At 42.1% G+C, this 14880-nt stretch overlaps 1 protein-coding gene across 1 annotated transcript in view; it reads right to left on the reverse strand.

The window, feature by feature from the left end:
* BMPR2 (bone morphogenetic protein receptor type 2) overlaps positions 1–14880 on the reverse strand; it is a 498659-nt gene that overhangs the window by 105383 nt on the left and 378396 nt on the right. The window contains exons 6-8 of the mRNA XM_053698685.1: positions 1339–1569; positions 677–791; positions 205–365 (exon numbers count right to left, since the gene is read on the reverse strand). Coding sequence (XP_053554660.1) covers positions 205–365; positions 677–791; positions 1339–1569 — 507 coding nt within the window. The remainder of the gene's footprint in view (positions 1–204; positions 366–676; positions 792–1338; positions 1570–14880) is intronic.

The raw sequence follows: 14880 nt of genomic DNA on the forward strand, positions 1-14880 counted from the left end.
GTTCCATAAGAAATACAAAGTGCATTTCTAATAAGCAAAAAACCTCAGTGTGGAAGAAATTAACAAGGGAATTGGAAAATACAAAGACTAATAATGAATAATAATAATAATACTACAATGACCTCATATTATGGATCTGTTGCTTTACTAAAATATTTTTAAATGAGTCTGCCATATAGAACACAGTGGTATTTCTTCTCTCACCTCACTGATTGCCGCATTATCTTCATCTCCTGGCCTCACCAATCGGTTGCCAGTAAGACGCATAGATAGTCCAAAGTCACTGATCACACAGGTACCGTCACTCCTTACCAGTACATTACGGCTGTTGAGGTCCCGGTGGGAAATTGCAGGCTTATAGAGATCTGTTTAAGAAGCAATTATATAATAAAGTTACTACATTAGCAGGCATATATAGCCTAAGATTCGTCATACTTTTCAAAATAACTATTTCAAATAAAGGACTCATTATTGCCTAAAATAATGTTATATATACCATCTTATGTATTATACAACAGGTCGTTTGTCTAAAAACTGAAATATAGTATTTAAATTATCCAGACTACTATAAAGACATGATAAAGAACTAAACACATCACACGCATCGTTATATCATGTTCAATTTGTAAATGAAATAGTAGATTTCAATTATAAGTTGCTGGTTCCTGACTCTCACCTCCACGTTGTAACTCTGTGTGTAGATATGCTAAACCCCTGGTCACCGAATGTGCCAGGCGACAGGAACTAAGCCATTCATTAGTGTGAATGCTTAAATACTTGCACAGCGATCCCTGTAAAAACAAAAATAAAGAGGCACATAATTAGACAGAAATAGGAACATGGGACAGAAAAAAAAAAATATTGCCAATTGGATCATTGACATTTATGTAAGAAACATGGCAATATTGTTTGGATGCACTGTAGTTTCACTCATTGCTTTGTTTGTAATTTATGTTTTCAAGTAGAAAAAAAAAAAAGTATATATATTGTCTTACATACTGAATGTTTTCTCCCCCAGTAGCTAAAAGGAAGATATTCAAAACATATGACCTTTTGAAACATCCTGGAATTCTCTTCCACTTTTACAGTCTCTTAAACATAATGCATTGCCAAGTTTATATCTGTCTCTGGAATTTCTTGACTCAGACTCCAAACTGTTAACAATTTCCTAAAATGCAATATGACTTCAAGGAATACACATTCCTTGCAACGCCACAGCCATTCAAATCCAACTGTGCCATTGATCAAACGCATATGTCTAACTCCCTCAGTATCTTGCAGCTGTTTACACATTGTTTTTATGTGTACGAATTTAACCCTTTGGATCCTAACACTTACATTTGCGTAATATTCCATAACTAGGAGATATTCCAGACGCCCATCTGAAGTCACTCGCTCATCTGCCGCAATGAAGTGAGCTATGTTATCATGCTCCAGTAGAGGGGTGCGATAAATATTCCTTTCGTTGATGAAGTTCTGCCTGTTGTTGGAGGAGAAGACTTTCACCGCCACAGGACGCTCATCTAGTGATCCTTTGTACACAGAACCATAACGACCTCGGCCTATAAGCTGGAAAAACAATAGCACTCATGTAACACAACTGTGCTATCAGACATATCAGTTGCAGTTAAAGATACATAATGTAGTAAATAACTTTCTATTAAAAGGGACAATAAAGTCAAAATGAAACCTTCATGATTCAGACAGTATTTGCAAATTTAAACATTTTTCCATTTTACTTATGTTATCAAATTTGCTTTGTTCACCCCGTCACATGTTGAAGGGTAGGCTCTGGAGCAGCAATGCACTACTGGGTTAAGGCTAAATACATCTGGTAAGCCAATGACAAGAGATATATATGTGCAGCTACCAATCACCAGCTAACTCACTGCTGCCTGTGGACCTACTATTCAACAAAGGATACAAGAAAATGAAGCAAAATTGATGACAGAACTCACATTTGAAAGTTGTTTCAAATTGCATGCGCTATCTAAATCAAGAAAGTTTAAGGGATAGGATTCAGATAGAGCATGCAATTTTGAGCAACTTTCTAATTTAATCCTACATTTAGCCACCAATCAGCAAGGGCTACCCAGGTGCTAAACCAAAAACGGACTGGCTTCTAATCTTACATTCCTGCTTTTGCAAATAAAGATACCAAGATATGAAGCAAAATTGACTATCTGAATCATGAAAGAAAAAAAAAAAATGTTATGCTTACCTGATCAATTTCTTTCTTTCTTGACACGATGAGTCCACAGATCATCTAATTACTATTGGGGAATATTGCTCCTGCCCAACAGAAGGCGGCAAAGAGCACCACAGCAAAGCTGTTAAATATCACCTCCCTTCCCTCCAACCCCAGTCATTCGACCAAAGTAAAGGAGAGAAAGGAAGCAACAAGGTGCAGAGGTGTTATAACATACCAACAACCTGTCTAAAGAACAGGGCGGGCCATATACTCATCGTGTCAAGAAAGAAAGAAATTTATCGGGTAAGCATAAATTTTGTTTTCTTTCTAATGACACGATGAGTCCACGGATCATCTAATTACTATTAGGAATCAATACCCAAGCTAGAGTACACAGATGATAAGGGAGGGACAAGACAGGGAACCTAAACGGATGGCTCCACTGCTTGAAGAACCCTTCTCCCAAATGAGGCCTCAGCTGAGGCAAAAGCGTCAAATTTATAGAATTTTGAAAAAGTGTGAAAGAGGACCAAGTTGCAGCCTTGCAAATCTGTTCCACAGAAGCTTCATTTTTGAATGCCCAGGAAGAGGAAACATCCCTCGTAGAATGAGCCGTAACTCTTTTAGGAGGCTGCTGTCCAGCAGTTTCATAGGCAAAGCGAATAATACTCTTCAGCCACAAAGAAAGAGAAGTAGCTGTAGCTTTCTGTACCTTACGTTTTCCAGAGAATACCACAAACAGAGCAGAAGATTGACTAAAATCGTTAGTCGCCTGCAAATAGAATTTTAGAGCACGTACCACAGATTGTGTATAAGTCGTTCCTTCTTCCATGAGATCCAATTCCGGCTGACCCCATTTGAGAATCAGGCTGGAAAATTATCTTAGCTACTTCTGTCATGGCTACGGAGCTCTGTGTTCCTCCCTGATGGTTGATGTAAGCCACTGAAGTTATGTTGTCTGACTGGAACCAGATGAACTGGGCCGGGGCTAACTGGGGCCAGGCCAGAAGAGCATTGAAGATTGCTCTCAGCTCCAGAATGTTTATGGGCAGAACAGACTCCGACTGAGTCCAAGTTCCCTGAGCCTTTAGAGAGCCCCAGACTGCTCCCCATGCCAGAAGGCTGGCGTCTGTTGTCACAATCACCCAAGAGGGTCTGTGAAAGCATGTTCCCTGGGAGAGATTATCCTGAGACAACCACGAAAGAAGAGAATCTCTTGTCTTCTGCTCCAGCTGTATTCGCTGAGACAAATCCGCATAATCTCCGTTCCACTGACTGAGCATGTTTAACTGCAAAGATCTGTGGTGGAAATGGGCGAACGGAATGATGTCCATTGCCGCTACCATCAGCCAGATTACCTCCAAGCACTGAGCCACTGATGGCCGAGGAAAGGACTGAAGTGCTACGCAAGAATAAAAAATCTTTGATTTCCTGACTTCTGTCAAAAAAATCTTCAGTGATAAGGAATCTATTATGGTTCCCAAGAAGATTACCCTTGTATTTGGAACTAAGGAACTCTTTTCCAAATGTACTTTCCATCCGTGAGATCGCAGGAAAGATAACATTTCCATGTGGGATCTTGCTTGTTGAAAGGATGGAGCCTGGACCAAGATGTCGTCCAAATAAGGCGCCACTGCAATGCCCCGCAATCGGAGCAACACCAACAGGGATCCCAGAACCTTCGAGAAAATTCTGGGAGCTGTGGAAAGGCCGAATAGAAGAGCCACGAACTGGAAGTGTTTGTTTAGAAATGCAAAGCTTAGAAACTTGTGATGGTCCCTGTGGATGGGAACAGTCAGGTACGCGTCCTTTAAATCCACGGTTGTCATAAATTGACCCCCTTGGATCAAAGGAAGAATGGAACGAATAGTTTCCATCTTGAAGGACGGTACTCTGAGGAATTTGTTTAGACTCTTGAGATCTAAAATTGGTCTGAAGGTTCCCTCCTTTTTGGGAACCACGAACAGATTGGAATAGAACCCCAGACCCCATTCCTGCATCGGAACAGGAACTATCACCACCGGTTCAGAGAGGTCCTGTACACAGTGTAAGAACTCCTCTCTTTTTGTCTGGTCTACAGATAATCTTGAAAGCTGAAACCTGCCCCTGGGAGGAAAGGTCTTGAACTCTAGTTTGTATCCCTGGGATACGATGTCCACCGCCCAGGGATCCTGAACATTTCGAACCCAAGCCTGAGTGAAGAAGGAACGTCTGCCCCCTACAAGTTCGGGTCCTGGATCGGGGGCAGGCCCTTCATGCTGTTCTTGATTCAATAGCAGGCTTTTTGGATTGTTTTCCCTTATTCCAAGACTGATTGGGTCTCCAGGAAGGTTTGGACTGCTCCTGCTTGGAAGAGGAAGTGGAAGGATTTCCCTTGAAATTTCGAGGGGAAAGAAAATTACGCTGACGTCCCTTTTGTTTGTTTCTCTTATCCTGAGGGAGAAAATGACCCTTTCCCCCGTAATGTCAGAAATTATTTCCGTCAAACCTAGTCCAAACAAGGTCTTTCCCTTGTAAGGAATAGCCAAAAGTTTAGACTTAGATGACACATCCGCAGACAAAGATTTTAACTATAAAGCTCTGCAGGCTAGCACAGCAAAACCCGAAATCTTTGGTCCCAGTTTAATAACCTGTAGGGAAGCATCAGTAATAAAGGAATTGGCCAACTTAAGGGCCTTTATCCTATCCTGGATCTCTTCAAGGGGAGTGTCTGTCCTAATAGAGTCAGACAACGCATCAAACCAGTATGCCGCTGCACTAGTGACGGTAGCAATGCACACTGCAGGTTGCCATTGTAAACCCTGGTGTACATACATCTTCTTGAGTAACCCCTCTAATTTTTTGTCCATAGGATCCTTAAAAGCACAACTATCCTCTATGGGGATAGTAGTCCTCTTAGCCAGAGTGGTAATTGCCCCTTCTACCTTGGGTACTGTTTGCCAAGACTACTTGATAGAGTCTGCAATGTGAAACATCTTTTAAAATATAGGGGATGAAGAGAAAGGGATACCCAGTCTCTCCCATTCCTTAGCAATGATCTCAGTAGCTCGATCTGGTACAGAAAAAACCTCCACCATGGAAGGTACATCAAAATATTTGTTTAGCTTACTGGATTTCTTAGGATTAACTACGACCGTGGTGTCGCTGTCGTCCAGAGTAGCCAAAACCTCCTTAAGTAACAGGCGGAGGTGTTCTAGCTTAAACCTGAAGGACACAACTTCAGTATCAGCAGGAGGAATTACACTGTCAGAGTCTGAGATTTCACCCTCAGATGCTACCAAAGTATACTCCTCCTCAGGCTTCTAGGGGGGGGGACGGACATTTGAAATAGCGACAACTGCGTCAGTAACCTCGCTTACTGAATGTTTATTTTTCCTCTTTCGCTTTCCCTGCAGCATGGGAAAAACATAATTTATGCTTACCTGATAAATTTATTTCTCTTGTAGTGTATCCAGTCCACGGATCATCCATTACTTGTGGGATATTCTCCTTCCCAACAGGAAATTGCAAGAGGATCACCCACAGCAGAGCTGCTATATAGCTCCTCCCTTCACTGCCATATCCAGTCATTCGACCGAAACAAGCCGAGAAAGGAGAAACCATAGGGTGCAGTGGTGACTGTAGTTTAATTAAAATTTAGACCTGCCTGAAAAGGACAGGGCGGGCTGTGGACTGGATACACTACAAGAGAAATAAATTTATCAGGTAAGCATAAATTATGTTTTCTCTTGTTAAGTGTATCCAGTCCACGGATCATCCATTACTTGTGGGATACCAATACCAAAGCTAAAGTACACGGATGATGGGAGGGACAAGGCAGGAACTTAAACGGAAGGAACCACTGCCTGTAGAACCTCTCTCCCAAAAACAGCCTCCGAAGAAGCAAAAGTATCAAATTTGTAAAATTTGGAAAAAGTATGAAGGGAAGACCAAGTTGCAGCCTTGCAAATCTGTTCAGAGGCCTCATTTTTAAAGGCCCAGGTGGAAGCCACAGCTCTAGTAGAATGAGCTGTAATCCTTTCAGGAGGCTGCTGTCCAGCAGTCTCATAGGCTAAACGGATTATACTCCGAAGCCAAAAAGAAAGAGGTTGCCGAGGCCTTCTGACCTCTCCTCTGTCCAGAGTAAACAACAAACAGGTTAGCCTGTAAGTAAAACTTCAAGGCACGGACTACGTCTAGATTATGCAAAAGACGTTCCTTCTTTGAAGAAGGATTAGGACATAATGATGGAACAACAATCTCTTGATTGATATTCTTGTTAGAAACCACCTTAGGTAAAAACCCAGGTTTTGTACGCAGAACAACTTTATCTGAATGAAAGATCAGATAAGGAGAATCACAATGTAAGGCAGATAACTCCGAGACTCTTTGAGCCGAGGAAATAGCCATCAGAAAAAGAACTTTCCATGAAAGAAGTTTGATATCAATAGAATGAAGGGGTTCAAACAGAACCCCTTGAAGAACTTTAAGAACCAAGTTTAAGCTCCATGGAGGAGCAACAGGTTTAAACACAGGCTTAATTCTAACTAAAGCCTGACAAAATGCCTGAACGTCTGGAACTTCTGCCAGACGCTTGTGTAAAAGAATAGACAGAGCAGAAATCTGTCCCTTTAAAGAACTAGTTGATAATCCTTTGTCCAAACCCTCTTGGAGGAAGGACAATATCCTAGGAATCCTAACCCTACTCCATGAGTAATTCTTGGATTCACACCAATGAAGATATTTACGCCATATCTTGTGGTAAATTTTCCTGGTGACAGGCTTTCGTGCCTGTATTAAGGTATCAATTACTGACTCGGAGAAGCCACGCTTTGATAGGATCAAGCGTTCAATCTCCATGCAGTCAGTCTCAGAGAAAGTAGATTCGGATGATTGAAAGGACCTTGTATTAGAAGGTCTTGTCTCAGTGGCAGAGTCCATGGTGGAAAGGATCACATGTCCACTAGGTCTGCATACCAGGTCCTGCGTGGCCACGCAGGCGCTATCAATATCCCCGATGCTCTTTCCTGTTTGATTTTGGCAATCAGACGAGGGAGCAGAGGAAACGGTGGAAACACATAAGCCAGGTTGAAGAACCAAGCGCTGCTAGAGCATCTATCAGTGCCGCTTCTGGGTCCCTGGACCTGGATCCGTAACAAGGAAGCTTGGCGTTCTGGCAAGACGCCATGAGATCCAATTCTGGTTTGCCCCAACGGAGAACCAATTGAGCAAACACCTCCGGATGGAGTTCCCATTCCCCCGGATGAAAAGTCTGACGACTTAGAAAATCCGCCTCCCAGTTCTCTACACCTGGGATATGGATCGCTGACAGGTGGCAAGAGTGAGTCTCTGCCCAGCGAATTATCTTGGAGACTTCTGACATCGCTAGGGAACTCCTGGTTCCCCCTTGATGGCTGATGTAAGCCACAGTCGTGATGTTGTCCGACTAAAATCTGATGAACCTCAGTGTTGCTAGCTGAGGCCAAGCCAAAAGAGCATTGAATATTGCTCTTAACTCCAGAATATTTATTGGGAGGAGTTTCTCCTCCTGAGTCCATGAACCCTGAGCCTTCAGGGAGTTCCAGACTGCACCCCAACCTAGAAGGCTGGCATCTGTTGTTACAATTGTCCAATCTGGTCTGCGAAAGGTCATACCCTTGGACAGATGGGCCCGAGATAACCACCAGAGAAGAGAATCTCTGGTTTCCTGATCCAGATTTAGTAGAGGGGACAAATCTGTGTAATCCCCATTCCATTGACTGAGCATGCATAATTGAAGCGGTCTGAGATGCAGGCACGCAAATGGCATTGCACTGAGCCACCGTGGGGCGTGGAATGGAGTGAAGAACACGGCAAGCATTTAGAAGTTTTGATAACCTGGACTCCGTCAGGTAAATTTTCATTTCTACAGAATCTATTAGAGTCCCTAGGAAGGAAACCCTCGTGAGAGGAGATAGAGAACTCTTTTCTTTGTTCACTTTCCACCCATGCGACCTCAGGAATGCCAGAACTATCTCTGTATGAGATTTGGCAATTTGAAAGCTTGATGCCTGTATCAGGATATCGTCCAGGTAAGGAGCCAACGCTATGCCTCGCGGTCTTAGGACCGCCAGAAGTGAGCCCAGAACCTTTGTAAAAATTCTTGGGACTGTAGCCAACCCGAATGGAAGAGCTACAAATTGGTAATGCCTGTCTAGAAAGGCAAACCTCAGGAACTGATGATGATTCTTGTGAATCGGAATGTGAAGGTAGGCATCCTTTAAGTCCACTGTGGTCATGTACTGACCCTCTTGGATCATGGGTAAAATGGTTCGAACAGTTTCCATCTTGAATGACGGAACTCTGAGGAATTTGTTTAGGATCTTTAAATCCAATATTGGTCTGAAGGTTCCCTCTTTTTTTGGAACCACAAACAGATTTGAATAAAACCCCTGTCCTTGTTCCGTCCGCGGAACTGGATGGATCACTCCCATTACAAGGAGATCTTGTACGCAGCTTAGGAATGCCTCTTTCTTTATCTGGTTTGCAGATAATCTTGAAAGGTGAAATCTCCCTTGTGGAGGAGAAGCTTTGAAGTCCAGAAGATATCCCTGAGATATGATCTCCAACGCCCAGGGATCCTGAACATCTCTTGCCCACGCCTGGGCGAAAAGAGTCTGCCCCCTACTAGATCCGTTGTCGGATAGGGGGCTGCTCCTTCATGCTGTCTTAGAGGCAGCAGCAGGCTTTCTGGCCTGCTTGCCCTTGTTCCAGGACTGGTTAGGTTTCCAGGCCTGCTTGGATTGAGCAAAAGTTCCCTCTTGTTTTGAAGCAGAGGAAGTTGATGCTGCACCTGCCTTGAAATTTCGAAAGGCACGAAAATTAGACTGTTTGGCCTTTGATTTGGCCCTGTCCTGAGGAAGGGTATGACCCTTACCTCCAGTAATGTCAGCAATAATTTCTTTCAAACCAGGCCCGAATAAGGTCTGCCCCTTGAAAGGAATGTTGAGTAATTTAGACTTTGAAGTCACATCAGCTGACCAGGATTTGAGCCATAGCGCCCTACGCGCCTGGATGGTGAATCCGGAATTCTTAGCCGTTAGTTTAGTCAAATGAACAATGGCATCAGAAACAAATGAGTTAGCTAGCTTAAGAGTTCTAAGCTTGTCAACAATTTCAGTCAATGGAGCTGTATGGATGGCCTCTTCCAGGGCCTCAAACCAGAATGCCGCCGCCGCAGCAGTGACAGGCGCAATGCATGCAAGGGGCTGTAAAATAAAACCTTGTTGAATAAACATTTTCTTAAGGTAACCCTCTAATTTTTTTATCCATTGGATCTGAAAAAGCACAACTGCCCTCAACCGGGATAGTGGTACGCTTTGTTAAAGTAGAAACTGCTCCCTCCACCTTAGGGACAGTCTGCCATAAGTCCCGTGTAGTGGCATCTATTGGAAACATTTTTCTAAATATAGGAGGTGGGAAAAAGGGCACACCGGGCCTATCCCACTCCTTACTAATAATTTCTGTAAGCCTTTTAGGTATTGGAAAAACATCAGTACTCACCGGCACTGCATAGTATTTATCCAGCCTACACAATTTCTCTGGCACTGCAATTGTGTTACAGTCATTCAGAGCAGCTAATACCTCCCCAAGCAATACAATTAGAAATCTCTGAATCAGGTCTCCCCGATTCAGAGACGTCACCCACAGACTGAAGCTCTCCGTCCTCAGGTTCTGCATATTGTGACGCAGTATCAGACATGGCTCTTACAGCATCTACGCGCTCTGTATCTCGTCTAACCCCAGAGCTATCGCGCTTGCCTCTCAATTCAGGCAATCTGGATAATACCTCTGACAGGGTATTATTCATGATTGCACCCATGTCCTGCAAAGTAATCGCTATGGGCGTCCCTGATGTACTTGGCGCCATATTAGCGTGCGTCCCATGAGCGGGAGGCGAAGGGTCCGACACGTGGGGAGAGTTAGTCGGCATAACTTCCCCCTCGACAGACCCCTCTGGTGACAATTCTTTTATAGATAAAGACTGATCTTTACTGTTTAAGGTGAAATCAATACATTTAGTACACATTCTCCTATGGGGCTCCACCATGGCTTTTAAACATAATGAACAAGTATCCTCTGTTTCAGACATGTTTGTACAGACTAGCAATGAGACTAGCAAGCTTGGAAAACACTTTAAAGCAAGTTAACAAGCAATATAAAAAACGTTACTGTGCCTTTAAGAGAAACAAATTTTGACAAAATTTGAAACAGTGAAAAAAGGCAGTTACACTAACAAAATTTTTACAGTGTATGTAACAAGTCAGCAGAGCATTGCACCCACTTGCAAATGGATGATTAACCCCTTAATAACAAAAACAGAATAATAAATGACAAAAACGTTTTTTAAACACAGTCACAACAACTGCCACAGTCTACTGTGATTGTTACCCTCCTCAAACACGACTTTGAAGCCTTTTGAGCCCTTCAGAGATGTCCTGGATCATGCAGGAAGAAGCTGAATGTCTGTCAGTATTTTTAGCTATACAGAAAAGCACTAAAATAGGCCCTTCCCACTCATATTGCAACAGTGGAAAGCCTCAGGAACTGTTTCTAGGCAAAAATCAAACCAGCCATGTGGAAAAAAACTAGGCCCCAATAAGTTTTGTCACCAAACATATATAAAAACGATTAAACATGCCAGCAAACGTTTTATATTACACTTTTATAAGAGTATGTATCTCTATTAATAGGCCTGATACCAGTCGCTATCACTGCATTTAAGGCTTTACTTACATTAATCCGGTATCAGCAGCATTTTCTAGCAAATTCCATCCCTAGAAAAATATTAACGGCACATACCTTATTGCAGGAAAACCTGCACGCCATTCCCTCTCTGAAGTTACCTCACTCCTCAGAATATGTGAGAACAGCAATGGATCTTAGTTACTTCTGCTAAGATCATAGAAATCACAGGCAGATTCTTCTTCTAAATACTGCCTGAGATAAACAGTACACTCCGGTACCATTTAAAAATAAACTTTTGATTGAAGTTAAAAAACTAACTATAATACACCACTCTCCTCTTACTACGTCCATCTTTGTTGAGAGTTGCAAGAGAATGACTGGATATGGCAGTGAGGGGAGGAGCTATATAGCAGCTCTGCTGTGGGTGATCCTCTTGCAACTTCCTGTTGGGAAGGAGAATATCCCACAAGTAATGGATAATCCGTGGACTGGATACACTTAACAAGAGAAAGTAGACAACGCATCAGAAACCGCAGAGGACATGAGAGAAGTGATGTCTTGCAACGTAACTCCAGGAGGAGTTAGAGCGGAAGCGCAGGGCACTGCATGTGTGGGTGATAAAAGTTGGGGCGCTTGAGGAGAAAGCTGCGGCATATATTGACCATTGTCATTAGACAATGTTGGCTCAGAAAAAAGTCTATCCCTATAATTTAAAGTTCTCTCAGTACATGAGGAACAGAAAGGGATTGGTGGTTCCACATTGGCATCAAAACAAAGAACAAGTAACATTTTGCAGGGCCTCTTGGTACATTCTGATTCACAATGGATCAAATTACCAAATAAAAAGCTTACATTTTTCAATAAAAATTAAACAGAAAAAAACGTTATTGTCTCTTTAAATTTTAAAAAGTAACTTTTTTCTTTTGTAGTAAGCACTAAATAGAGTTACACAAGTACTGGTGAACACCTCTACACCTCTGCTTAACTTTGCTGAGGTGCCTACCTGCCCTGCTGACACCGGCTACAATTCCTCTCAGCAAAAGATCCAGAACTCGGTCTGCAGAATGATGAAACGCTGTCCGGTCCTAGAAACGCATGCCTTTAGTCTAATATGCGCTATGCTGACTGAGATTGCTATCTTATCACAACTTATTCTCTTTGGTCACAGGAAGTGAAAGAAAAAGTGGCGCGCAACACAAACTGCCGCCTCAGATAGCTCCGCCCATCGTAGGCGTCTAAAAATGAACCTCCCGGTCGGCATATTTTAAAGTCAAGCCGCCGGGAGCAGTGAAACCACAATAAATTGAGCCTTATTTAACCTCCTCAGCCCCAGTGCCTGCCATAATACACTGCTTACATAAGTCCCCTCAAATATATATCAGAATTTATGTGTCCCTTAATGAATAAAGTGCCCAAATTTTTTCTGAGTCCTTTTTATTTTACTAGTCCCAGAAAAAATAAAATCAGCACTTACCTCATAAATCTGCCAGGCAGCAAGGCAGCTCACTAGGTTTGAGAGGTCTTCTCCCTCACATGGACCTGTGGAAAAAGAGATAAAGACTGAGTAATCTTACTCAGGCTTTCAGAGTTAGGGCAGCATAAACTACATGGGAGGCGTAGTGAGAATTATGCCCCACAAGTTCCCATTGCTCTAAAGCCACCACTGCTCTACTGAAGAGACTGATATGGACTACGGCTACACCCTAGAACAAAGCAGCACAATCTTGCACTACTTAAAAAAATAGTAAAAGATTCTTCAAGCAAGATTTTATTAACACCTAGCTTTACCACTTCCTTGCTCTAACATAGGCAAAGAGAATGACTGGGGTTGGAGGGAAGAGAGGTGATATTTAACAGCTTTGCTGTGGGGCTCTTTGCCGCCTCCTGCTGGGCAGGAGTGATATTCCCCAATAGTAATTAGATGATCCGTGGACTCATTGTGTAATTAGAAAGAAATTGGGTTTAAACTTTACTATCCATTTATGTATCAGTCTGTGTGTTAGAAACCCTATTGTGGTAATAGCAGTATTAAATTTGTGTTAATAATATTTTTCACCGGATAACACATGAAGATAACCATGACATTTATAGGATCTTTGACGACAAGTTTAGCGTTCCAGCTCCTTTTCAAACTGTATGAATGGTCAGATTATAACCAAAGTTAATTCAGTAGAAAACAGTCTGTAGTTCCCATATGATAATAAAAATAATAATGAAAATGATAATGAAAATGATAAAAAAGTAACAAAGAGAAAGCAAAGAAGAAAGAAGTAGAAAGCTGAAAGGAAAAATAAAGCAAAATTCTATGATGCAAAATAAAAAAAAACTTTTTAAACAAATGATTATTTAATGAGTATTTAACTTTGATAAATAGAGCAATTTAATTAAATTAGTTTATTTTGTGAATAATGGGAAATGTAGGTGTGTGCCTAATATTAATAAGGAGAGTTTGATCGCCGGCTTATAAGGAGACCTCCAACAGATCCTTTTGTGGACAGTGACAAATATCAAAGAAAAACACAAAAACATAATTTAGGCTTACCTGATAAATTTATTTCTCTTGTAGTGTATCCAGTCCACGGATCATCCATTACTTGTGGGATATTCTCCTTCCCAACAGGAAGTTGCAAGAGGATCACCCACAGCAGAGCTGCTATATAGCTCCTCCCCTAACTGTCATATCCAGTCATTCGACCGAAAACAATTTAAAAATTAAATTAAAATTTAGACCTGCCTTAAAAGGACAGGGCGGGCCGTGGACTGGATACACTACAAGAGAAATAAATTTATCAGGTAAGCATAAATTATATTTTCTCTTGTTAAGTGTATCCAGTCCACGGATCATCCATTACTTGTGGGATACCAATACCAAAGCTAAAGTACACGGATGATGGGAGGGACAAGGCAGGATTAAGCGGAAGGAACCACTGCCTGAAGAACCTTTCTCCCAAACACAGCCTCCGAAGAAGCAAAAGTATTAAATTTGTAAAATTTTGAAAAAGTGTGAAGCGAAGAGCAAGTCGCAGCCTTGCAAATCTGTTCAACAGAGGCCTCATTTTTTAAGGCCCAGGTGGAAGCCACAGCTCTAGTAGAATGAGCTGTAATCCTTTCAGGGAACTGCTGTCCAGCAGTCTCATAGGCTAGGCGTATTACGCTCCGAAGCCAAAAGGAAAGAGAGGTTGCCGAAGCTTTTTGACCTCTCCCCTGTCCAGAGGTAAACGACAAACAGGGAAGATGTTTGACGAAAATCTTTAGTAGCTTGTAAGTAAAACTTCAAGGCACGGACTACGTCCAGATTATGTAAAAGACGTTCCTTCTTTGAAGAAGGATTAGGGCACAACGATGGAACAACAATCTCTTGATTGATATTCTTGTTAGAAACCACCTTAGGTAAAAACCCAGGTTTGGTACGCAGAAATATCTTATCTGCATGAAAAATCAGATAAGGAGAATCACATTGTAAGGCAGATAGCTCAGAGACTCTCCGAGCCGAGGAAATAGCCATCAAAAACAGAACTTTCCAAGATAATAGTTTAATATCAATGGAATGAAGGGGTTCAAACGGAACTCCTTGAAGAACCTTAAGAACCAAGTTTAAGCTCCACGGGGAGCAACAGGTTTAAACACAGGCTTAATTCTAACCAAAGCCTGGCAAAATGCCTGGACGTCTGGAACCTCTGCCAGACGCTTGTGCAAAAGAATAGACAGAGCAGAAATCTGTCCCTTTAAGGAACTAGCTGATAATCCTTTGTCCAAGCACTCTTGGAGAAAAGACAATATTCTAGGAATCCTAACCTTACTCCATGAGTAATTCTTGGATTCACACCAATAAAGATATTTGCTCCATATCTTGTGGTAGATTTTCCTAGTAACAGGCTTTCGTGCCTGTATTAAAGTATCAATGACTGACTCGGAGAAGCCACGCTTTGATAGAATCAAGCGTTCAATCATGCAGTCAGTCTCAGAGAAATTAGATTTGGATG

Source organism: Bombina bombina, chromosome 1, assembly GCF_027579735.1.
Source record: "Bombina bombina isolate aBomBom1 chromosome 1, aBomBom1.pri, whole genome shotgun sequence".
In the NCBI taxonomy this organism is placed as follows: Eukaryota; Metazoa; Chordata; class Amphibia; order Anura; family Bombinatoridae; genus Bombina; species Bombina bombina.